The 24405-nt window shown below is 51.4% G+C and overlaps 6 protein-coding genes and 1 non-coding gene across 7 annotated transcripts; 3 read left to right on the top strand and 4 right to left on the bottom strand.

Annotated features, from left to right (window-relative positions):
• Positions 1–30: 30 nt before the first annotated feature.
• On the bottom strand, positions 31–1976 carry BDP55DRAFT_728812 (major facilitator superfamily transporter; the record flags this gene model as incomplete). The annotated part of the gene is made up of 6 exons (XM_060579488.1): positions 31–48; positions 104–675; positions 757–1048; positions 1118–1479; positions 1577–1777; positions 1865–1976. The coding sequence occupies 6 exons, from the start codon at positions 1974–1976 to the stop codon at positions 31–33; spliced, it is 1557 nt and encodes a 518-aa protein (XP_060429518.1).
• Positions 1977–3073: 1097 nt separating this feature from the next.
• On the bottom strand, positions 3074–5289 carry BDP55DRAFT_156291 (uncharacterized protein). Its single transcript, XM_060565638.1, has one exon. It carries the CDS (start codon positions 5173–5175, stop codon positions 3388–3390), a length of 1788 nt encoding a protein of 595 aa, XP_060429517.1. The 5' UTR covers positions 5176–5289; the 3' UTR covers positions 3074–3387.
• A 2050-nt stretch (positions 5290–7339) lies between these two features.
• On the top strand, positions 7340–8483 carry BDP55DRAFT_664411 (uncharacterized protein). The gene has a single exon (XM_060574942.1). It carries the CDS (start codon positions 7452–7454, stop codon positions 8349–8351), a length of 900 nt encoding a protein of 299 aa, XP_060429516.1. The 5' UTR covers positions 7340–7451; the 3' UTR covers positions 8352–8483.
• Positions 8484–8751: 268 nt separating this feature from the next.
• BDP55DRAFT_t177 lies at positions 8752–8862 on the bottom strand. Its single transcript has one exon. It is a non-coding gene; the product is annotated as a tRNA-Ala (tRNA).
• A 4082-nt stretch (positions 8863–12944) lies between these two features.
• Positions 12945–13481, top strand: BDP55DRAFT_552211 (uncharacterized protein; the record flags this gene model as incomplete). The annotated part of the gene is made up of 1 exon (XM_060569186.1): positions 12945–13481. The coding sequence occupies one exon, from the start codon at positions 12945–12947 to the stop codon at positions 13479–13481; it is 537 nt and encodes a 178-aa protein (XP_060429515.1).
• A 1601-nt stretch (positions 13482–15082) lies between these two features.
• Positions 15083–17614, bottom strand: BDP55DRAFT_664406 (uncharacterized protein). Its single transcript, XM_060574941.1, has 4 exons — positions 16400–17614; positions 16042–16298; positions 15595–15989; positions 15083–15539 (listed from the first exon to the last, which is right to left on the bottom strand). Exons 1-4 carry the CDS (start codon positions 17401–17403, stop codon positions 15438–15440), a joined length of 1758 nt encoding a protein of 585 aa, XP_060429514.1. The 5' UTR covers positions 17404–17614; the 3' UTR covers positions 15083–15437.
• Positions 17615–21920: 4306 nt separating this feature from the next.
• BDP55DRAFT_582725 (ABC-type Fe3+ transport system) lies at positions 21921–23205 on the top strand. Its single transcript, XM_060570842.1, has 2 exons — positions 21921–22553; positions 22608–23205. The coding sequence occupies exons 1-2, from the start codon at positions 21973–21975 to the stop codon at positions 23092–23094; spliced, it is 1068 nt and encodes a 355-aa protein (XP_060429513.1). The 5' UTR covers positions 21921–21972; the 3' UTR covers positions 23095–23205.
• The last annotated feature ends 1200 nt before the right edge of the window (positions 23206–24405 follow it).

The raw sequence follows: 24405 nt of genomic DNA, 5'->3' as shown, positions 1-24405 counted from the left end.
CCATCGAAATGTAATCCAGCCGAAGAAGGCCTAGAGTGTGTAACGGAACTGGAGTTTTCATGTTAGTCAAGAAGTCAGAGTGATGGAGACTAGGAATACTCACGTAAGGATTCTCGAAATCAGTGTAATCCTGCTCCCCAAGCTCCTTACCCCTCTTCGCCCGCTCCTCCACAGTCAACCCATCAACAGCCATAGCAGCATCTCTCTGCTTATTCCTCCTCACCAACACGAACCGCCAAGTCAGAATAAGCATAAACTGGATCCCAAAGCAAATGGCGCACCCAATCGTGCCCGGCGTGTACTTCGGCGCATCCGCCGCCTTGAAGATCTGACTTCCGACCATGTTGCCCACACAGTACCCGACGAAGGTGAAGCTCGACGTCATAGTGCGCTTGGTGCGGCCGGCAATGTTACTCGGGATCAGGGTCCAGGCGAGGAAAAGGCCGAGGACAAAGGGCACGGTGATGAAGTAGCAGCCCCATTTGGTCCACTTGATCGCCGGGTCGTTGGGGAGGAGGGACATGCCGAGGAAGCCTGCAAAGGGGGGCAGGACGGAGGTGGCCATGATCCAGAGGCGGAGGTTGGCTTTTTTGCTGGTGAGGAGGCCGACGCAGATGAAGATTATGACGGACATTACGGAGCGGGGAATTTCGATGAGGATGGTTTGGAGGTTGTCTGGGAGAGAAGGAGGTATGTTAGTATGGATTTTCGTGCGATGGAGAAGGTTGAATGAGGATAGTTTATGGGAATCCATACTGAAGCCAAAGGAAGTCATGATAATACTGCCAAAGGTGGTGAGACCACCGTTGGGGACGGAGCTGAGGAAGGCGTTGATGCCGGCAAACCAGAATATGGGGTCGCGGCAGCATTCGCCGACCTGCTTCCACTTCCACCCCTTGATGGCAGTGCGGTCGTGGCCGGTATTGTTGGAGATGATACGCGCGCTCGCCATATCCTTTTCGGCTTGCGTCAACCACCGCACCTCGGACGGCGTGCCAAGGAGGAAGAGGCAAAGGCATCCGATGGCAGTCGTCAAGCTACCCAAGAACTACGATGCTCATTAGCAACATGATCCCTAGTCGCGATTGGTCAATTGGTAGTCCTTGAAGCAACTCACAAATGAGATATACCGCCACGGCTGAGCCCCCTCCTTATGCTGCGTCGACGCGCCAATGGCGTACATGATGAGCGAGGCAATCACTCCAAACCCGGCATTCGCGCTCTGGAAGACGAGGGATCGCGAAGCGTGCTCGCGCGTCTTGTACCACGTGCCGACCAGCAACATGAAGCCGGGCGAGATACAGCACTCGAACGCGCCCTGCAGCGCGCGGAGGACGATGAGGTGCGTAAAGTTCTGGGCGAAGCCGATGCAGAGCACGATGATGCCCCAGCAGATCATGTAGACAGAAAGGGTGCGGCCCATCTTGTAGCGCTGGAGGACGATGTTGCTTGGGAATTCGAAGCACATGTATGTGATGTCTGGACAGTCAATCTGTTAGTCGTATTTCTCTTCCGGGGACAGCTTGGTAGCCGGGGAGGGGTTGTTGAGGAGGAGATGTGAAGTGATGAGACGTACAGAAGATTGTTGTGAGCCAGCTGTATTCCTGACCCTTGAGTCCTGTGTCTTGACGAAGACCGAGGATGGCTTGTGTGCCGAGCGCCGTCTTGTCGGTTTGCTGGATGCCGTAGCATATCCACATAAGGGGAAGGAGGTACTTGTCGACCTTTCTCTTGAGTTTGTGGTATTCCTCCTTTGTGTACCGGCCTTCCACTGCGACTGTGTTGATGCTCGTCAGTATGAAACGCTTCTCGAGGCAATAAGATCCAGCTCCGTTGCGTGATAGATAGAAAGGCGTGATCTTACCAAGGTCGGTCTCGCCATTGCGCTCGCTGGTGGTGTCGGATTGGTCCTTGTCCGAGACGATAGCGATCTTCTTCTCATCCACGGCGGGAGCCTCAATGTCTTGAGAGGCCATATTTCCGACAGCTCACGGGGGGAACCTCGGGGCGGGGAAAGAGGAGGGAAGGATAGAGTTCACGAGGGGATCTCAACGAGAGTAACAAGGCTTCTTTCACATTGGCTTGCCTACTACCAGCAAGGGAACTGGCCATAGCTAACTGGCCGTCTGGAGGGATGTTATATGAGCATCAATGCTACTGTGCTATTTCGTGTGCGCAGATACAGATATCGGCTGTCAATATCGACTGCCGAAGTGCAACGTAACCCCCCTCCTCGACCACCATCAGTTGAAGAGTCGAGATAAGGATTCCCGCGGAGAGGGTAGAGCGAAGTAGGGAGACAGAGATCTAGAAGGTCGATCGCTTCCATTGAGCGCAAAATAGCCGACCGCGTGGCTAATCCTGGTGGGAACTACCGTAATACGGCGACCAACACGGAAAGTGGCTCGGTGATTGATGCACGAGGGCCCTGTGATTCTGCATCGGACGATGGGCAGCGTGGGTCTTCAAGATGTATGCGACTTTGCCCAATTGCATCTTTGACGTCTCAACGAAATATACTGGACGTTTGACTAACGACATCTGGGGAGCAGAGATAAGACACCAATGAGGGGAGAGACATCTCCAACGGCGAAGAAGTTGGAGGCGAAAACATTACCGTCGCGTCGGGTAATGATACTCGACGCTGGGGGGAGCGAGACAAGACAGGGATGATGTTCTTGACGTTCCATCGAGGGCGCCGTGAATCCGCATCACATCTTTGCCGACGAGCTGACTACTGGGAGCGGGATAGGTGTTGATAGGCAGCGGGGGTTGTCAAGAACTTGAGATGCGGGATGATAAGGCGGGAGAGGGACAAGGCGGGGCCAGGGCCGACGTTGATGTTCCCCCTTGCCGGCGAATTACCCGAACACCGGATCTTGAACTTTGGTTGATATAATGCGCCCCTGTGCCTCGCTGAAAGGAGAGTTGTCGAGAGGCCAAGAGATCCAAACAGCTTGGTCAACTCACGGATCTTTCCCGGGCGCCAAGATGTTTACATGTATTCGGACGGAGCTTTATGATACCCCTTCCCAGCTATTCCCAAAATCCCTGAATCTCTCCCAACGGGAGGCGGGGGAAGCCGGGGTTGTCTTATCTTGCCTATCTTACCCCAACTGTGAGCAGGGGAGGGGCAGAAGCCATATGTGGCCGGATGATAGCAGATAAAGAGCAAATTTCGAGCTCTGTTCGCAGCAGTAAGGAGAGATTCCACTTTAGAGAGGGATGGCCGTTGTGTTGTTTGTCTGAGTTGGCCTATCTTGTGCTCGGTTCTCAGTCAACGAATTATGGACATATCAGCTGTAAGTGGCGGCCAGCGAAGGAAAAGTCAAGACGTTGTGATTCTATAGATGCTGCGCAGTGTATTTGCCGTCCCAATAATGCTCTCTATACAGCCTTGGAAGCGCGCGACTTGTTGTCGCGATGCCGCCTCTCCTTGGCAGCCGATTTCCGGCGCTTCATCCATGACTGGTTGAGGTCTCTGCGGTTCTCCCAGAACCACTTTTGAAAGTCGCCTCCGGGGCCGCTATTGCCCTCCGGGTCGGCGTTTCGCTCCGCGTTAAAAGTCGCCTCGATTTCCTCCCGTGTCTCCTCGTCGTCGTCCTCTTCCTCTTCCCCCTCTTGGCCGATAGCCCAAAACGGCTTCGTATGGTTCGGGTGCGCTGTGTCGGGCGTGGGTGCAGCGCTTCTAACGTTGCGCCACTCGACGTCTTGCGCAGTGAATGGGGTCATGGGCATTTGGCTGGTCGCTGCGACGTCTTGGTCTTCCTCGATATCGTCACCGCCACCGCCGAAGAAGCTGAAGGGCTCGGCTTCTTTGGGGGGCTCGGCAGCTTCGTTGCCGTCTTGCTTAGGCCGCTTGTAGAGAGCCTCCAAGGGGTGGACTTGAGCCGGAGTCGATGGCGGGATCTTGATAGTGAGACTGGCATTAGAAGCGGCGGATCTGGGTCGCGATGCATCGGCGGCTTTGATCGCGGACAGCGGACTGTCGAAGTTGGCAGGGACAGAAGTCTTTGTAGTTTCGACTACTATTTCGTCGGAATCGGAACTATCGTCATCGGACGATGACGATGAATCGCTGCTGGTGTCTTCATCATCTGCAGCCTGCACCTTTGGCGTTTGCTTTGCAGGTGTTACCGGTGCCGCCTTGACACTTGCTGTGGCCTTGACCTTTTCCGTGACCTTGGCTGGCTCTGCCTCCTCATCTGAGCTCTCGTCCGAAGAAGTATCATCGTCGGACGAGCTGCCGCTGCTGCTCGTAGTATCGTCATCTACGGGCGGCGGCGTGGGAGCCTTGGCCTTTTTCGGTGGCTTGGGGGCCTTGGATTCGGGGACAGGTGCCGTGGCCGTTCTTCTAGTCTTTGCCGATTCGATCACGTTCCCTTGGGTATCAACCCATCCTTTCCCTTCGACAAACTCGGTTGTGAGGTTCTCGGTCGGCGCAGGTTTGGCGGCTTTGAGGAACGTGGGGAACTTTGTCGTCTTCTCGAACTCGTGGATGACTACCTCCTTGGCCTTCTTCCTGCGTTTTTTGCGATCGCCCTCGTCCTCGGGGTCGGCAGCCGCTGGGAGCTGCTTGGAGGGCAGCTTCGTCTTGAGCAGACACTCTTCCCTGTCCGTGTACTTTGAGCGCTCCTCCCGCTTCTTTGTCTTGTCCTTCTTGTCCTTCTTCTCTCCCTTTTCCTTTTTGCTCTTCTTCTCCCTTATCTTGGCCTCCTCGGGGACGGTCCAACCCCGCTTGACCTTGCGATCGCGAAGCTCAACGCCCTCCAGAACGTTTTCGTCGCGCTTCTGCCTCTTTCTCTCCTCCTTTTCCTTGGACGACTTCTTTCGCTTCTTGCCAGTCTCTTCGCTCTCGGCCACGGGCATGTAGTCCTCGGCGGGGCGGGCCTTATCGATGCGCATCTTGGAGCCCTTCAGCACAGCGCCGTTCAATCTCTTCTTGATCTTTTCAGCGTCGGCCTCAGGCACGTCGACGAAGCCGTAGCGCTTTTCGGGGAAGGTTTCGATTGTGTGGAAGGAGATGTTACGGGCGTTTGGCAGGATTGCAGCCGGGATAACGACTTTCAAGAGGTCCTGGTCGAAAGGAGCAATGTGCAACCTCGTGTAGGCGCTGCTGGTGTCGGAAGGCCCAGCGGGATCAGAAGCAGTCGGAGCAGCACTCGGGGGCATCATTAAATATTACCGTACCGCAGGGAGAGGGAAGAGTAAAGGAGCAGACTTTTGACGCTGATGGAGCGTCGTTGCCCGTCAAAAAGAATGAATGGCAGCGGGAGAGCTTGACAGACTTTAAAAAAAAAAAAGTAAGCTCCTTTGCTAGAGGATTTTGCCGATCCCCTCGAAAACCCTTTGTGTTGCGCAGGGATTTCAATTGGTCCAGCTAATTTTCGACCGCGACCCCACTTCTGCCTGCTTATGTCATCTCACTCCTGTTCATCTCATCTCATCACATTCCCATTCTCGTGATGTGTTCTTCGCCGACTCACTGAGCAAGGTATATAGGTGCATCCAAGTCCATTCCGATCACCAGCCAGCAAGCGTCCTCTAGGTCGAGGGTCAGGTCAAACTGGCAAGGTGGTGGAGTTGTTGATGGTCAACAATAAAATCGCCAACCAGCCAACTCAACGACACGCTTAGCGCGCTAAGTACCGGAGTTCGAATCCCAGCATGAGCACCAAGAGATGTAGCCACACCGGTGGTGAACTCTTTTTTAGATTTCATAGTCGACTTGCATGAGAGTTTCACTGATACTCATTCAAAGGAACAAATACTCTACCTGCGTCCTAGATCCTTGAAAATGAGATGCTAAGGAGCCTTGTAATGCTCTACGGGTAGCCGGGGTTACAGTGATACTCGTGTAGCTCCTTCCAATTTGGCGCCAGGGACATGTTGTCTCCAGGAGGAAGTCGCGATGAGCCGCTCTGTCCTCCAACCTTTGCCGAGCACCTATTTTGTCCTTCTTGTACCATAACCGTCTCTCAACACGCCCTCATTGACATCTCCGCAACATCATCCACGACTACAATCCTATCAAACAGCTCCCGTCTGCAGACCGATGACAGCCGGCTGCGTTGCTTTGATGCCCTCTACAGGCAACTACTTGTCCTTTTTTTTTTCTTATTGATCCTCCGTACCATCGTATACTTGTTGTGTAATTTTACTTCGTCTTGCTAGCCTTCCACCGATTCTAAAATGGACGGACATTCAGACTTTGACGATGAGGAGTTCCGCACCGCGCCGTCAACCCGAGAACACAGCCTATCCATCAATCGACCTCCAGCTGTAACCCAGCTACCCGGCGTCTTCGTTCCCTCGTGCCACAATGGCACCGTCATCTACCCGACCACCACACAGAGGAACCCCGATCTAGGCCGACGTTCATCCATCGTACCCCCGGGCCCGCCCACTACCCTAGACTGTAGCTTGCTCAGCAATGGAGATGTCGAAAGCATGACATGGGCTCCTCAAGCCAGCCCCGTACTCCGACGACCATCAAGATGCATGAGCATGGACCAGACTGGGGTTCAGGTCCATAGCCACTGTCTATCCCCGGCCGCTGCAGAGGCCATCACCAAAGGGAATCTGTCAGGTATCCTAGGTCAAGGCATGCTTTGTTGAGAAACCGTGTCGAATTGTTCCTAATCAACGTTATGATAGGAAACAAATGTCTTGCCGGCGAGAGCTCTCGCCAGGACTTGCCATCAAAGAGCTCGAACCATGATCTAGGTCGGGCTGGGAACACCAAGATTCAACATGGCACCACGACAAGGCCGATGCGAGGCCGACGCGACCTTTCAGGTAGTCACAGCTCCGTCTATGTTCGTCATAGCCGACACTCATCCCGGTCCGAGCATCTGTCCGACACCCCAAGACGGTCTGGTTACAGCATTTGGGGAAAATCCAATGTCTTGATGCAGCAAATCATGGGAAAGGTACGGAATCGTCTTGCCGGTCAACGAAAGACGCGGGACATCTCTTCAACCGGCCCCGAGGAAGAAACGACATGCAACCAAGCCTCTTGCCAATATCTACTCACCGATGATGAGGTACAAGATTTTGTGGAGATTGTTTTCAAGGAAATGTGCAAGCACATTACCACCTTGGAGGATGCTGCCCACAACCAGCAAGCGACTGACGCGCTGGTCCAAACAAGACTGGCCAGGAAGCCGAGCTGCCTCAAAACCGCCATTGAGCTGCAGCCTGCTCGGGCAGCTGATCCAGCGACCACCATCAGTGAGCCTGAGGCCTCATTCTTCACCCGAAGCGCCACTGATGGTCAAGTACGGCCGAGAAGTGTAGCTCGGCCCCCGCCTATTACCACAATCGTCTCACGCGACAGCATTACCGATATACGATGGCTCGCCGATCAACAGGAAGATCGAGTTGATCAAAAACCGGATTCTGATGAACCCGACCCACCGGTATCTGCCGCGTCCCAGACTAACTCTTCCATGTTCAATGTGTCTAGCAACATTGAGGGACTCAGTCGGACTTCTGATTCCGATGCTGCATCAGAAGCCCCTGACTTCCACAACTTCTCGCTCGGTTCTGAATTTGTAAACAACTTCAATCTTCAAAAGGAAAACGTCAAAGAATTCAGCGTCGATGATGGAGCTTCCTCGATTACTTCTTTCCCTAGCCTGCCACAGCGACACTGCACGGATGAGTGGCTGAGCACCCCTGCCAGCCTCGTCACTTTGGAACATGAAGACAAAGGCAAGGTCAACATGTATCATTTGGGAATTGACGCCAGACTTGGCAGCATCGCACCCATCAGCGAACAAATAGCCAAGAAAGATCCTGACCATAGCACGATTGATGTTGTAGTTTCCACCTCGGATGATTCTGCGACTACGAAAACCAAGCCCTCTCGCCGAGGCTCCGAGGCTCTACTTGACCTGCACGCACGCCCTGAGAAGAAGGTCCCAGACTCATCGCCCAAAAATGGCAGGCGGCGATCTGCCCATTTCGCAGATCGTCTAGTACAAGAGACTCGCAAAGCGGAGCCAGGTTTCATGCAGCAAATCACACGAAAGATCAGTTCTGTATTCCAGAGTCCAGCAAGTAGTGGCCGTACAACCCGCGCGCCAGCACCATCCGAAGTTGACGATGAGGTTACCGGAAAGACTGGCGGAGAACTTGGTGCGAGCCGGCCAGCTGCGGGAATTGGTGGTCCCGGCGTGGAATGCCTTTCAGAGCCTGAGCCCGACGCCGTCTACCAGGCTATGGTGATATCGAAGCCTACGAAAGACAAGAAGCAACGGCGAAGCCCCTGTTCTGAAGACTACATTCCCCACATGTGCGTAAACGATCTGGGCACGTCGGGAATACCTTCACCCAATATTCAGTAGCCAACATAGGCAACTAGGCTATCTATCATAGGTGTTCTGCCTGTGTCAGATGGAGGAAGGATACCAAGAGAACATGATGACTTACCCTAGAATCCATAGCTGTTAGTTGATCAACACGGCCATCGTCTCCCTACCTTACTTGTACGAAATTTGAGCGACTGAGGCTCATGGTCAGATTCTCCCCACAACTTCATGCTGAAGGAACTGATGATGCCAAAATGGCGCCGGGAATCCGATTGATGATGCGGCTCGATTCTTGCCTACTTGCATGCTAGATACTATCTAGACACCCACAGTTCTATTTAAGTAAGTGCCACACACACAAGAAGGCTTCAATTCCCCGCCAGAACTCAATTCAGCGGCAAAAGAAATGCCTCATTGTCATATGAGTCAAAATGATTGGACACTGTGGGAATTGAACCCACGACCTTTCACAGAAAGCGCATCTGAAGCTCACGAGGAGTTTAGATGTAGATGCGAAGCGAAAATCATACCCCTAGACCAAGCGCCCGATGGTTGATGTAAGACCCCGCCAGATGAGGGAGTATGAATGCATGCGGATAACAGAATGGGTCTCTGTGGAACTGTTAGTGGAGAGTAATTAGTGCGCGGTGCTGTGCCGGGTGATGTGATAGAGTTGCCCGCCGGTTATCGTCGGCGAAGGCTTTGATGGTGGGACGGTGGAAAGAGAACTTCACGATAGTTGCAAGTAAATAACAAAAGAGGAAGAGTTTTCTTGGACCATTGAAGAGGTAAACGAACAATCTTGGATTCAAGGATGAGCGTGAAATTAGAGCCCTAGAACTGGCACAGCTGAAGCTTTTAGCTGGTTGCATTTGCGGGGAACAAGAACAAAGTTCTGGAACGAGAGAGTGTAGGTGGGAGTTGATTGGATCGCGCTTCAAGAGAAAAGCCTGGTTTGGATCAAACACGCGGGAAGACTGTTCGGAAAACTCAGAGTCTTGAAACCCCTCACTAACTTCAACTATATTGAACACAGGGATAAGGTTCACTGAGTTCGCATGCTGGCGCGCGTGGTCGGAACTCAAAAGTCCCCTAAGCTCTAGCTTTGTGTCTTTATTCCTTCAAATCGCAACAGGTAGAGACTCACGTAAGACTTCAACTAACAATGACCAACTCCGTGCCGTTTCCAGCCAAGCTTACGTGTATGGACCAGTGATGCAACTCTGCAAAACATGGGTTTTCTTTCGAACAATAGAAATATGCTAAAGCTATCGGCATAGGAAGCAAATCGGTGTTGCCTCGACTAATATCCAAGATGTGGAACGTTAGCCCGATGACCAGGTCGAGAAAAGCAACCAGTACACCTTCTGACAGGCTGACGGGGCTACTGGCCCGCTATAATGGGCCAAATCGACCTCAGGCTTGCTACCCTATTGCGCTCAAGTACGTGGTATGGGTCCCGGGAAACGAGCTGTTAGTGCGCCGTTTTCTGTCAAGTTGTGTTGCGACTGGTGGCTGCTTGATTCTTACGTCCTCGCACACATCCATGCACGCCCCAAAGTTGGAACTAGTCGACAAAGTTGCCCCTTGTTGCAGAGCACTTCATCCCCTGAACTTCCGGGGAGAAACTCCCGTCATCCAGTCACTTTTTTCACTCGTCAACGTTTGTGTCTGGAGGTCCAGAACTGGGGTCGAGAATATTTCTGCCCAGTTCCCGACTGGCGGGGCCTTGACCAGTTGAGACCTACGTGTAAGTCAGGTCCTGGCTCCGACAGAGCTTTTTCGATTGGTCCTGCAGTTCACCCGCTTATCAACCTCCATACGTCAGACAACACGACTCGGAGGCTGTGTCAGATGGCGCGTAGAAGTGTCTCCTGGGACACTTCCGTGCCTGTCTGTGGCGCCAGAAACACCCTATCAGTGAACCTGTTTCGGGTCCAGATATTGCGGCTCAGCTGCTGTGCGAATGCGATAATTCAAACCCTAGAGCCACTTTCTAGAGATTGGCTCGCCAGTCTTGTGTGAGACTGGATGCAATCAACTCGATTTTGGTTCCCTCTGACCCATCATCGTGGCTCTGGCAAGCCTTTGACAGAGAAAATAAGAGGTAAGTCTTTGACAGAGAAAATAAGATCACAAAGGTAAGATGATGGGAAGAGGGCACCATCCAAGAACTTGGGGCAAGGCCAAGTTTGGATTTCGGAACGTCCGAGAGCCGTTCGGTACCGACCTGTCAGAACGGTTGCAAGATCGGAAAGGTCGAGCTCGGAAAGCTCCAGGGTTTTTGGTTCAGTTGACACGACTCGTTGGGCAGATAACGTCAAAAATCTCGCGTCACCGGAATGGGGAAGGTCTGAGGTCTGGGCGGCAGCGCTGAGTAGGACTGGATGTTACACTTTGGTGATGGTCAGTTTGGATACAATTTCCTTTCTGGGACATACGACTCTCGTTTTATAAAGCTCCCGAAACTGTTCCTGATTACTTGTTTTCGTGACATCAATCCATTACTTCTCATCGGGCCGATTCATAGCCTTTCCAAGGAGAGAGACAATCTTCCAAAGAATGACCCGGCTGTAAACCGTCAGAACCAGTCTGCCTCATTGACCGATAGACCTCGGACCCCATATGTTACTTAGCCACCTATTTACCTTACAATCATTGGTACTTCCAGTCTCTGACTCAATTTCGACTGAAATCTCCCGAACGAATTGGCGCTGGAGACGAAAACGTGCTTTTAGGTGGCTTCGGGAGTCTGTTCCGAGGGCTTGTCATAATCAGACTCTTTCACCGTGTCACTAATTGGCTGGTGGTCAGAGCACTTGGCAAATGGTCCAGTCTCCTAATCCCCATTCTTACAAGTGAAGTTTGGCAAGCTGATTACGGAGTACTATTTCCGATCATATTAGCTCCTGACATGTTCAAATGGAATGGACCTTGTTAGCCATCCGAATCCGAGCCGTTCGTTTGGCCCTACAAGTTGTCTAAATCGTGTGGGGAAGGCCGTCTAATATGACCATTGTCGTGGAAGATGAACATCCAGGGAAAACCACCATCGATATTTCCACATTGCGTGCATGGCTGCGACGGCTAAGGAGACGCCTGGCCTCACGAAGCCTGCATAAGTGGCGCCGTCTCTGCAAGCTTCCTCCCACAATCTAGCATGAGAGTACCCGTCTAGGCGCGCGTGCGGTCCTGCAGGCTGCAAGGCCTCCTGATCTACAAACCGTTCGCCAACATTAAGCTTTTTCGATACCCGTGCCGGATGATTCTCTATGCCGCGTATGGCTTATCGCAGGGCGTAAAATAATTGCCGGCCTCCCTTGCCTGATGGGACGGGAAGGCTGCCCGATCCAAGCATTCATACAGAGCCTACCCTAATGAGGTAATAGATGGGATGTCCGGAGCAGAGCCGTTGAGAAGCCCACATCCCAGGCCGGCAGGCCGTTTGAACATATATCAGGTGAGTCGACCCATCAAGACCACCTGTTTCTGGGCTGCCAGCTTGTCAAGGCAATTAAGCGAGTGCGAATGGGCAGGGCTGAAAGTTCCAAACCGGCAACCGGCAGCTTGGCGGGAGACTACACCCCTTTCCCAATTCTTGACAGACGCAGCCGACAATCACGAGCGTCATCGTCGTGGAGGTTTGCCGAGGGACCATCCGGTCAGGTTTTCTGGCAGTTTGGCAGCTTGCTGGCGTTTAGTTGACATGACTACTGAATGACTGGCGAAATGGGCGCTTTAGTGAATTGCGATTGGCGCATCACTAACACAACTCTGTTGGTTGTTTCGACTGAACAACGGCCGGTCCGCGCAACAAAGCGTTTCAGCTTTGATGCTAAAACCATACTGGCTCCAACGGCTTCCCTAGGCCTGATCATCGTCGTGCCTGTGCTTCCCCTTGAAAGAACAGACATTACCCATGGGGGAGAGAGCTAGGAAAGTTCCGAGAGGCTCGAGTTCATTGGCTCCCCCCACAGCCCACTAAGCACCCCGTTCATGAGCTTATCGCGATAGTTCCCTAGAAGCCAGATGTAGGGCCAACGGCGGCTTAGCGAGCCCACTCAACCTCCACCTTGATGCCAAGGTTGATCCCTCGAGATCGACATGTCATCCCACGCATCAGTAGCAATCCACAACTCGGATGAGTTATAACGCTTCCCTCCCTCCTAGACAGTGGCGGTTGGTGGGCGTCCGGAGCCGGTTTGTGGCTACCGCTACATGGACGTAAGCGTGTCAAGCCGTCCCAAGCAAGTACCATTTTAGGACCCCCATGCGGTCAGGGTGAACCACCAAGAACCTCCTTTGCGTCTCATCACCCAAACAGGAAGGCTGGAGGAGAAAAGTAGTTGTAGACCACACACATTCAACACAGGAAAGCTTCACCGCCCCCCAGTGTGTCCCGAAATGGAAAGTGATGGGAGAAAACAAGCGCTGAATAGGCCTTGGCTACTCTACCCCAGATGTTGATAAAATCAAACTAAGAGCCGCACGCCATTTCCGAGTTTGGTTTGGAAGTCGTTGTCGTTCTCTCCACTATTCAAGCTCATCTCTACCTACCAACGATCTCCGAATCCTGTATTCCACCAACGTCCGCTCTAGTACTATCTTAATAACTTCTACTCTTCTAAAATGCTCGGCTTTCAGGTTCTTCTCGTCGCCCTCCAGGCGTGGGCGATCACCGCTGCTCCTCTTCTTGTTGCTCGCCAAAAGGATACCATCACCACCGCTCTTGGCATGGTCCAGGGCTCCCTCGAAAAGCTTGACACCGCCGTCAAGGGAATTTCCGCGAGTGACGCCAACTCTGTGGCTCCGGTCCTCACCGCAGCTCAAGGCTCTCAAGATGCTCTCGTCAAGGCTACATCCATGATCGACGGCGCCGACAGCATTGGTCTCTTTGGCGCGCTTGGTCTTCAGCAGACTGCCGATGGCCTCGTTACACAGGTCCAGACTACCCTCGGCGATCTCTCTCAGAAGAAGCCCGTGTTCGACCAGCTCGGTGTCACCTCCGTCGTCAAGGATGCTCTGATGCAACAAAAGTCTGGCAGTGGCGCGCTCGGTGACACCCTCCTCAGCAAAGTCCCCGCCATCGCCCGCCCGATTGCCCAGCAGAGTACCGGTGCACTTACGGAGGCTTTGGATGGCGCTATTGCGACCTTCTCCGCATAGAGGAATGGGATCAGTACAATGGCCGTGCTGGGTATCGCGGCAGGAAATACGGGTTCTGGTGAACAGGGGAGACGTGGACGGTGAACGAAATTGTCACTATGAGACGTGAAAGGAAATCGGGGGTAGGGAGACGGTGTGATTTGGCGGGACGGGGAGTCAGAAAACATCTCGAGAAAGAGGAGGATCGTGTAATCGAATCGAACAATTTCGTATTCGCCCTGGAGTACTTCGTGAACGACAGACCCACCGTAACGAGTCTCCCATGATAATGCGAGACTGGAACTAGTAGCATCTCAATTATTCTTATATAATTCAAAGTCTGATTTCAATTTCGTGTGGCCTAATATAAACGTTCATAATTCACGGGGAGCTCTTTCCAGGCTCCACGTAGATTCCGACTATCACAATAGTAAAGCACGTGTTTAACGTAGCTCCAGCAATCTCTACCCGTCGTCGTAACATCAGGGTCGGGATGATGAACAGGGCTTCATAGGATACGAAGGCCATGTTCAGCAGGAGCATTTCTATGGTATAACGTAATTCTCCTCATTCTCATAGCGTCTTCTAGAGTCCTACACGTCTGGCACCCGCCTTGGTCACAGATGTTGCCAACAGAACTAACTCCATGACGGTTTCTGCACAAGAACAAACGATGTGGTATAGACGTGAACAATTCACCATAGCCACTCTCTCTTTTGCACCAGTTGCACTACGATGCCTTACAAAGTTACACTAAAGGGTCTAGAAACCTGGGCTAACGGGCGTACAACGCAGCCTAACGACGAACCTAGCGCAAAATTCTACAGAGTAAACCGACAGAAAGGCAAAAAGTGTAAGTCAGCTGCAACGCAGCTGAGACTGAACATTGAACCCAACGAGGAAAAGCCCAATGAGCTCGGGGCCGGGCCGTTACGTATCATCAGGGTTGTTCCCCAACCACCATCAGCCCTGTGGTCAGGAGGGAAGGTTTTAGCGTTCGCCAACTTTTGCCTTTCGACCGAGCTTTACGCGGGATAAGTAAGGGTGCATGAAGAGTCCAGGGATGACCCCATTGTCAAGGCTGAATTTGCGTCGCATATTTAATGCTTTCGAAAGCTTACCTTTTGCATCTTGTATGACTGTCAGCGTATTCTTGCCGTTTCGCAGGCCTTGGCGTCAGTAATTGTGGCTGTGCTTTCATCCTCGGGTTACCGATGCATGAATACCTGCTCACGTTGACAGCTGCCTGACGGGGCATGATCGCGACATTTGACAGGCTCTTGGACATTTGGTTGGCACTGATCATCTGTTTCCTAGGAAAAGCAAATACTTCCGGTATCAAAACTTTCAATCCCTCGACGTTGATTCTCTCGACACGATAAGACATAATAAGCACAGACAAAACTGCCTACCTCTGTCAGGCTCGACGACATGACTGGTCGACGGAGCTTTCGTACAAAATTTGCTGTTCGCTATTCCGCGATAGGCAAGTTCCGAGTCTTGTTAGGGCTTGAGCAATAGTCTCCGTGATTAGACTGCACAGATGCCACTAGGATCGAAACCAGACTGTACGATTGGTGCTGATACGAGAAGAGCTGAAACGTTTGGCGGACAGCCCGTTATGAACGTGAACATGAAAGCATTGAGATGTACTCCCTACGACTAGCTAGTCGAAAGATAGAATTATAAATGAACACTAGGCCTAGTTTAGCTGCCATTCCCCGGACCGCCAAATTGCTGAAAACTCGGCCCTGGATCTGGTTTCATGCAGGACGTCCAGAAGTCTTCGGCGTTTACACCTCCCACATCTATGAAATCGTCACCAGCATACCCTTGGAGATCCAGCAGGTCCATGTCTGACCAGTTGGTAGTATCTCCAGCATGCAGATCCAGGATACTGAGAGCTTGATGACCTCCCGAGGAAACGGGAGACCCAATTTGCATGAACGCACCAGGTGCTAGGCAAGCCTGGACATGTTAGTTAATGGAGAATGGGGTTTGGCAGCGACTAACCTTCTGGGATACCTTTGGTGCAGGAACTGGCTCCATTTGAGGTGCAATTGGTCGTTCACGGATGATCTTCAATTGATTGTCAGTTTGAGAACCACTGCACGAAACCAGTGCAAGGACCTACTGAAGAAGAAGACGTTAGGCCGGCTGATGTTCCATTTGGTATTGTATTCGCGCCCTGTGGCGAAGGTTGTGGCGTGACGATAACAACTGGCGACTCAACATCATCCACTACGGAGTCAACTTGGTTGTGCATTACCGGAGCAGTAGACTTGCCCTTCGTGGGTGCTGGAATCTGGACTATATGTCTACTTTCCTCCATCTCGTAACGTTCATAGTCAGCATACTTGGATCCTTGGAGAAGGTCCTTGGTCCTTTTGTGCACGATCTCTTCGAGGGCCTGTGCTGAAAGAAAAGGACTTCGGTGTATAAAATGCATGATGTCTTCGACAGTCTTCAAGACAAATTTCTTGCATCCCTCAACAGCTATATCGTGGTGCTCAATCACAGGATCGAAAGCTATAGCAATGTTGTTAGCAGGTTTCTACGTAATAAGAATAGTGCCACATACTTTGGGAGGGTATCTCTTCATCGTCAGGGAAAAGTAGATTCCACAATTGACGCCAAGTTTGGATTTTGCAGCCGGCAGTGCGGCTTCTGAGAACCTTATCTTTGGAGCTGTCCACGCCATCTTCTGGGTTTTTTGGGCCGGTATTTGGGTTCGACTGCCGGTTGCGAAGGCAAGCTTCAGGTGGGTGATCTCCGCCCCTTCGTGGTTGCCCACAGTAAGTACAAGACTGGTTCCCATGCTCCGCACTAATATGTCTCCTATGAACCAAGTCAGGTCTGGGTCAAAGACAGTGGCGTCGGAGAAAGCATCCCCTGTTTCGTAACGGCTGTGGGAGTATGGCAAAGGATTGGGAACTTACTTCAATTCCGTCATATCCTTATAGGACCTATTAGCACAGGGATCGAAATCCCGAGCGTTGAATCTACAAGGGTTGCGTTTTCTGAAGGGGCAGCTGTAACCCTCTGGACACCCGATGCGCCGTCTCTTACTGCTTCCTGTTCTTGTTGGCTCTCGGTTTTGATCATGATTTTGGTCAATCTCGTCATGGCCATCGTCTCCACCTTGTTCTTCGGCCGGTCGCTTCTTTGTCCTTGACTCTGATTGTTGAGGTCGATTTGAGGCCTCGTCATAGGCCGAACTGCCGTTGCTAGCATCACCTTCTTCGACATCGTAGCAGGAAAACCCGTCGTCATCCCAATCAATGGTCGAGAATGATTCCTCTTCTCGCAGAATCTCGGTACACTGATCTTTGAATTTGGAGAACGCCTGAACGACACGAACGGGACGACTGAGCCGGTTGAGACGCACCCCAAAACAACGGGACAAAGCAATATTGGCGGCTCTCTCTAGATCAAGATCAGAGCGACAGTAATCAGAATCAGAATCAGACTCTTGAAGGCTAATCGGTGTCTCAGCCGCGGTGTTGGCACCAGTCGGGGTACTAACTCCGTCCCGGAAGAGTTGGGATTCTGGTAGGTGGGGATCTCGAGAAAGAATCGGCAAATCTGCAGTAAACTTGCCTGAGGGCAATGCCTTGACATGTTCGCCGATACCAACAAGACCAAGCTCCATGGCCAGACTCGGTGCAGAGGTCAACCGCGTGGGGCTTTGATGTCGGGATGTGGTTGGGGTCGTTGCCGATGGAGAATGCATGTGGAAGTCAAAGTTAGGGGCTGAGAAGGTAGAATGGGCCTTGGAATATGAAGTCGAGATAGTCCCCACTGATTGATTGTCGTCGACGTGAAATTGTCGTCTGCGAGGTGCGAGCTTGGAAGGGACTTCGACCTCTTTCCCATGGTATATAAGCTCATTTGGACTTCTGATTGAGGCGGCATGCTCAACCACATCCTCGTCTCCACGCATTATTGCGAACCAATGCAAACAAAAACTTATAAAGCTGAATTTTTCGTGGCTCGATTTCCACTGTAAGAAAGGAAGCTATTGTGTCAGGTTGTCAAGCAGGTGGTGCAGAAGAAATGAGGAATCGTTCGGCGTCCCAAAGACCAGCTACCGCGACGACACGTGCCACTCAAGCTAGCTGGCATGACAAGGGTGTGACATTAGGGGCTGAGATTGGGCCATTTTCATTTTCAAAAATCTGAAATTCAGTTTCAATTTACTGCAACCCATCGAAGGGGGCCGGAGGTCGCAGCCCAATGTGAGACAGCTGATAAGCGAACCTGTAAAACATCTGCTAAAGAGTATGGAATAAGTGCCACAGGGCGTAGCACAGCGGCAGAACCGATAATTTCATTGGCCTGCGCAATCTCAGTTCAGTCAACTTAGTATGAACGTATCTGATTGGGCCAGATGCGACCAATGGAACAGGCTGCCAGAGTTACACATCCTGGCAAGGCGTTTTCGGTGAGTAGCTGAGCACGGCGAAGCGGATCAACAGTTGCCTGAATTGTGGTGAGAAGCTTGGCGGAGCTTTCTACATTTTCAGAAGTATCTAAATGTTCGTTCAGGTCCATGGATGTGTTCTTGGGCTGTCATCGCTGGCTACTTGGAGCCGCATGGAATTTGGTCGCTGATGAGGTTCATACATACACTGTTATCACAGATCAGGGGTGTTTGCAGATTTGCTGCATGAGCGTATGAGCGCCTGATTGGTTTGCAGTGTTAGGTCAGGTTGAATTTCACGAAATCGAACTTCAGTTGAAGACGTTTTGTTAACTTATTCAAATAATTGTCAGTTGAACCATGTTAGACCAGGAGATCACATCTCGCGCATTCATATTTGAAAACCATGCCGCTGACCAGTACAAGATTGTTTTGATGCCTCCGAATGTTTATATGGCGGCTAGTGGCATGCCGGTTTCCCTCCTGATTCAGTTCCTCAAATTTTTCTCTACTTGATGCGTTTTTTCGGATGAGTCCATCCGTAATTATCGGGAGCTGCTCATACACCGACCCCAGATCCTTTAGTTGCCATCAAAAGGCGAATAGAAGACCGCAGCAGCTGAGCAGCCTAAACCATGCCTTCCTCTTCATCATCTAAAAGCCAGTATGTTTGTCTCCCGTCTTATAAGTAGTTTTGGCTTCCAATTCATCCGACTAACCTTGAACTTACAGCGAGACCCCCAACAAGACACAAGATTACCTTACTGCGAGGCACCTCAACAACCGTGATACCCTGCAAGACCGCCTGATCTTAAGAAGCAACGGAGAGATTTTTGGCGTTGTACTATCCCGTCAGATAGGCAAAGCTGTTGCACAGGTCGACGTGCAACTACGCAGCGGTGGGAAGCCAGTCTACAACAAATCATCCAGAAACGGCACATAATTTACAAGAACTCCGACAAGCCAAAACGCACCTTTCGCAACGACTAAAGGAAAGGTCTGATCATGTGCCTGCCTGATTATAGAGACGTTATGGTCAAAGTGGGGCGTAGATTTCGTAAGGAATTGCTGAGACGAGTCACCACATTCTTTCCTTGAAGCCAACTGCATTTAAAGGTTGAGATCTTTCTCTGCAAATATCCCCAAGTCCAAGTCTAGCGGTTACCTAAGTTAAGCAATCAAAACCATGGCAAATTCACATGAGTATTTCTGTCTGCAACGCTTACCTCAACGACAACGTATTGAACTTTATCGAATGCAAGCTGTCTCTTGCGACCATGCTACAAAGTACACACCTAGAATGTTGCATTTCCTGCCTTCTTTCTTGCCAGAACCAGTCTCTAGTATATCAGCCATCAACATCCATACATTATCCTTTCGGGCCATCATACTTCGTTGGCCCTTTGGTCGTCAATGTCATCATGATTCTCAGCAAATTGCGTTCATCCATCGTTCTTGAGGCGACTGCTGCGGCGATGTCGATTGAATCAAAGGGCTGCGTCTACCTCCTAGACAGTCTTCTGCTCCGTTAATCAGTGATTCCACATGAAGTTCTGAGTGAGATCCTCACAATACTAAAGCCTATGATACCAGACAGCTTCGGGAATACTCGGATCTTGAATCTGTTCGTCGAAAGTTTTCGGAGGATGAATCAAAGTGATCTTAATTTGTTAAATCTCTAGGGAACCTGTTATTAGAAACAAAAATATCTTCCACAGTCTGTGAAGTGTTGATGGGTTTGAGGAGTTGGCTGTGAAGTATCGGGTGCCTGAAAGCGCTAACATGACGAACGACTCCTGCCTATCCTGCTCATATTGCTCACCTTACTCATATCAGGCGGTCACTTTTGGCTGAGCCCTAAAGTGAGGGAAAAGCATTTGGACAGTTGATGTGCTGCCCCTGGTTGCAGCATTTGCTGCGCGTAATTCAGCTAGCCTCACACGGGTTGGATGGACGTGTAGCCTCGACCTCTGCAAAGGCTATGAAATGAACCTTCTCTCCAGACTTGATGAAATACGAGCCTGGTGAGGAATTCAACGCGTGGCGCTTCATCGCATTGGCCGAGGAAGAGGATGTTTGGGTCAATAACAGGTTCTCCATCGCCGGAATACCGATCAACTCATCGTCGAGATGGCCATACCTCGACCCCGTTCATCCTAATTGGGGGATTCAAGTCCGCTACCAAATTCAATCTGATGGGACAGAATCCTGGTCTTGGACTATTACGGAAGTTCGCGCCGAAAAAAATGGTTCTTGCTCAGAATCGATCGCTGGCACACGTCCGTTTGTCGCTTCTCCTTCATCGTTGATTTCGTGAGCACAGTGAGTGGAGGCCGATGCGAACATGAACGTAATCTGTGTGAGACTTCTCAGAGATTACGAGCGGTTTGTAGGCTAGGCGGTTCGTGTCAAGCAACCTTTATTTCAGAAACAATAAAACTACAACACTAATAACGCAGTAGGGATCAGACTTGAAATGCCAATGAGGTAGAGCGTGTCCTAGCACCCAGTCTCTATGAGCCCCCAATGATATGTTACGACTGACTCGTGGACCACATTGAAGTCCTAAGCTCTACAGGATTAAGATCGGCAAAACCGGGCTCAACATGTTGATCATAACACTACCGGGGCTGCATAAAAGCGATACCGAAAACGGGTACGTAAACTGACAGCTCTTCAAGGATACCGCGTCCCACATATAACGAAGCAGAGTGGTGAAACATGGCGTTATGCGACACACTCGCACATCAGTGACTCCTGAGCGGCGCAACTAGCAGAGTAGACTTCGTGATTAGTCTTCGATTCCGAAGCAACAGGATTCGGGTGATTACTGGTGTTCGCAATTCATACGAAACTCGAATCATGGCATTCATGTCTTGACGGGCTTGAAGTGGAGCGTGGTGCCGATATTCCGGATGAACTGCCAATGATCCGCTCTGGGTCCGGCTTTCAGCAAAGATTTTCATGAGGCCTGTGGCGGAGCTTTGCTTGCGATCGTAGACGACATGAAAGATAAGGGGGAGAAAAACCATGACTGAATTGCTCGAAAGACCATCATCTTGAATGTCGTGACACCTATTCGCTCGGCGTTGTATTTTCTGTCATTCACCAACGTTGCACTCTTCTCACTGAACTCCAGAGCGGCTATTTGGGAACACCAGGCGATCCAACTCTGCTCTACCAGCCAGATGTCATCACCTTAAAAACTGCCATTTAAGCATGTTTAGCACAGGGCTAGATCCACGACTCATGTGAAATCTAGGCGAAGGTCACCTCATTCTTGCATAGCCCTGGTCGCCACTGCCCTGGTTGCTGCGGTTAGCTGACATGGAGGGCTGTACATTTCTTATTTCCTTCCACCCCATGATCCCGCCAAATATTGCTTGTGAGTTGTGAACCGTTGGGCCGGAATCAAATACCTTCCGCCATACCCCTGATGACGAATGGGAAGATCCCGGTCGAGTTGGCTTCCTGGTTGGTTCCTAAGTTGTTCAGTGGAGACTCCACTCCGCTATCTCACCGTCGCCGGAGTGCTCCGATGGGATGCTCATCGGACGAGCCTCCGGATTGGATACCAACTCCGTGGGGTGCACGAGACTTGACTCGTTGAAGGCTTAGAGCGTCTTTATCCCGCACATACTACCACTCAGTGGTCTGTACGCCATACCGCCGTCTACACGTAGTTTGCCGTGTATGTTGTAAATACATCTATCAATAACCGGGGGTAAACTACGGATGGGACGAGTGGACCAATCCGAAAGGACGCTCGTGGATCATCTCATCTGCCCACGGGACCTCCCGCTGCTTTCGTCATGAAGCGCGCGGTAGACTTCGCGAAATTTATTCTACAACATGGATGCTTTGTGTAGCATGATTGTTGGCCGGGGTCCAAGTTTAGGAAGGTATCATGAGATGGTGCCACTGGTCTACAGGCCTGTTGTAAGTCGAAAAGAAAAGGGGCGGAAGTGCTCTTCTCCGTCACTTGTATAAGAAGGAGAAAGACAGATCGTGCTATTCAACTGTGTAAGTGGCTCATCAACGGTTCTCTACACACCCGTTCTTCTGTCCGATCAGCCCAAGTCTGTCACTATGGTTCGCTCGTTGTTTGCCCTCGCCCTTCTGGGCACCCAGGCTTTGGTCACCTCCGCCGCTGAGGTTGAAACCCGCACCATTGACGAGATTTACCAAGCTGCCCTCGCTGAGGGCGGCGTCGTCACTCTCTGGCACGGCGGCGACGAATTGACCCAGCAGAACTCCTTGAAGACCAACTTTGAGAAGAAGTTCCCCGGCATGACCCTCAACGTCACCGTTGATCTCTCCAAATACCACGACGGTAACTTGGATGACCAGCTCGCCGCCAAGAACGTCTTCGTTGACAGCATTATCCTCCAGACCCTTCATGACTACCCTCGCTGGGCGTCTGAGGGTGCGCTCCTGGATTACGCCCCTCTCGGTTACGACCAGATCCTTCCCGAGTTCAAAAACAACGAAACCGCCGCCTACTATGGCCTCTTTATCATTGCCTGGGCTGGACAATGGCACTCCGGAAAGCTTCCGGGCATCAAGGCGCCCATTGAGTGGGAGGACTGGGTCAACCCCGACCTCAAGGACAAGCTCGTTCTGACCTACCCCAACGACGACGATGCCGTCCTCTTTGCTTTCGACCTCATGTAAGTCACATTCAATCCCCACTATCAGTATTCGATTTTAACAACGCAATACAGTCTCAAGCAATACGGTTCCGCCTGGCTCGATAAGCTCATCGCCCTGAACCCCCGCTGGGTCCGCGGCACCCAGACCCCTCGCACGATCCTCGGCCAGAACGGCACCCAGTGGGGAGCCACTTTCACCTCCTCCGGCAGCTTGAACCCCACCGCGCCCATCAACGTCTCTCACCCCGTCGAGGGCCAGTTCGTTTCCTGGCCCCAGACCGGCGGCATCCTCAAAGACGCCCCTCACCCCGAGGGCGCCAAGCTCCTCCACGCCTACCTTCTCAGCACCGAGTTCCAGACCACCCGCGGAGGATGGAGCGTTCGTGGCGATGTCGCTCCCCCCGCCAACTTCCCTGCCATCCTCGATATGCCCGGCACTGACCCTACCGCCTTTGGCAAGTGGATGTCTGACCGCGCGGCTGTCGAGAGACTCCGCTTCTGGCTCGAGGACCGCCTTGGTACTGCCCAGGGTCTCAGCCCCCTCATTGATGACTTGTAGATGCTTTCATGCGCAGTCGTGAGGACGAAGAAAGATAGTTTCAGGAACTTCATGTAGATATTACTAGCTTTATTTGAGCTCAAAAACCATGTACATACGTTTTGGCTGAACAACACAACTTGAGAACTTACTTGAATGTCTTGAAAGATGTGTAAAATCAGTTTTATGTGAGTCGGCATCGAACCCTCACCGAATCACAACTTCCTTGGGCTGATTAACGGGACTCCGCATTCAAACATACGGCTCTGCCCATCCGTGGAAAGTCGGGATCGTAGTCATAGACCTCACTTGGTTCCCTGCATACGCGCATAGCCAGCAGCATCGACCGATTTCTCAGGGGTGCAATGGGCAAGTGACCGAAGAGGAGTTGCCGGAAGCTGACTCCTTGCAGGCGGCAGCAGCCCGGAAGTCCAGGCGACCCATGCGAAATTTTAACGTGCGAATAAGCTATTATGGTCTGTGGGGTAAGGAGCTTGTTTGGTTTAAAGTGAAAATGGCGCGAAAGTATGACTGATTGGGCGGGCTCAGAAAGGGCCTTGCAACTTCATTAAATGCCACACAAGGAAGGCCATGCATAGTGTTGTTCCCTGTTCTTGCTAATTCTCCCTTATCGATCTATTCCAGTTTTTCTTCTCTCGTCTTTCGAATCAGAAGGGTTTCTGTGGGTGTAAATAAAGAGCTGGTTCCGACCAGGGTCCGGCGAGTAATGCTGCCGGGATCAAATTGCTTCCCGCCTTGCCCGAAGGTAGCAGGGCAATTCTTGTAAAATCATCGCTTTGGAGCGCGTCATCTGCAGCCACTTTAGCTTGTTCGATACAATCCATGTTCAATCCAGATATTCGTAGATTGAAGTATGTCTCGGTGTGCTTTGATCTTGGACCTTGCAACACTGTAAAGGAGAATGGACCAGCGAAGGAATTCTCACTGTAACTGTATCTTTATCAGCACCGTTTTGCCACTTTGTCATGATTGGCTCACAGATTGCTTCTAGGTCACAGTGATGCGATTCAAAACTAGGCGTCGATTGTATCATGAAGAAATCAGGCTGAAGGAGCTTTTCCCAGAACCAATTCGACGATGACGATAGATTTGAAGACAATGGTCTAGCCAACGAATCTCGTTCTTTGTGACATTCAAGAGTAAAAGTATTCGATCTACTTGAGTGGTTGACACTATGGAAACGACTATCAGAACCAACATTGAAGCATGAGATCATATGCCTTGGCGTACCTTGCCGCCTTGGGAGTTGATATAATGGTCAATGGGACCATGGATGGTGTCGTAAATTTAAAATCAAGCGAGAAGTGCACT

This window comes from Colletotrichum godetiae (assembly GCF_030913485.1).
Source record: "Colletotrichum godetiae strain CBS 193.32 chromosome Unknown BDP55scaffold_21, whole genome shotgun sequence".
Taxonomy (NCBI): Eukaryota; Fungi; Ascomycota; class Sordariomycetes; order Glomerellales; family Glomerellaceae; genus Colletotrichum; species Colletotrichum godetiae.
The sequence above is the reverse complement of the archived record's forward strand: the minus strand, read 5'-3'. Positions and strand labels throughout refer to the sequence as shown.

Coding starts and splice junctions, on each gene's coding strand:
- BDP55DRAFT_156291 (XM_060565638.1), bottom strand. CDS start 5,175: ATGATGCCCCCGAGTGCTGCTCCGACTGCTTCTGATCCCGCTGGGCCT.
- BDP55DRAFT_664411 (XM_060574942.1), top strand. CDS start 7,452: ATGTTCAATGTGTCTAGCAACATTGAGGGACTCAGTCGGACTTCTGAT.
- BDP55DRAFT_664406 (XM_060574941.1), bottom strand. CDS start 17,403: ATGCGTGGAGACGAGGATGTGGTTGAGCATGCCGCCTCAATCAGAAGT. Junction 16,299..16,399: donor AAGGATATGACGGAATTGAA/GTAAGTTCCCAA, acceptor CTTGGTTCATAG/GAGACATATTAGTGCGGAGC. Junction 15,990..16,041: donor TGAAGAGATACCCTCCCAAA/GTATGTGGCACT, acceptor ACATTGCTATAG/CTTTCGATCCTGTGATTGAG.
- BDP55DRAFT_582725 (XM_060570842.1), top strand. CDS start 21,973: ATGGTTCGCTCGTTGTTTGCCCTCGCCCTTCTGGGCACCCAGGCTTTG. Junction 22,554..22,607: donor CTCTTTGCTTTCGACCTCAT/GTAAGTCACATT, acceptor AACGCAATACAG/TCTCAAGCAATACGGTTCCG.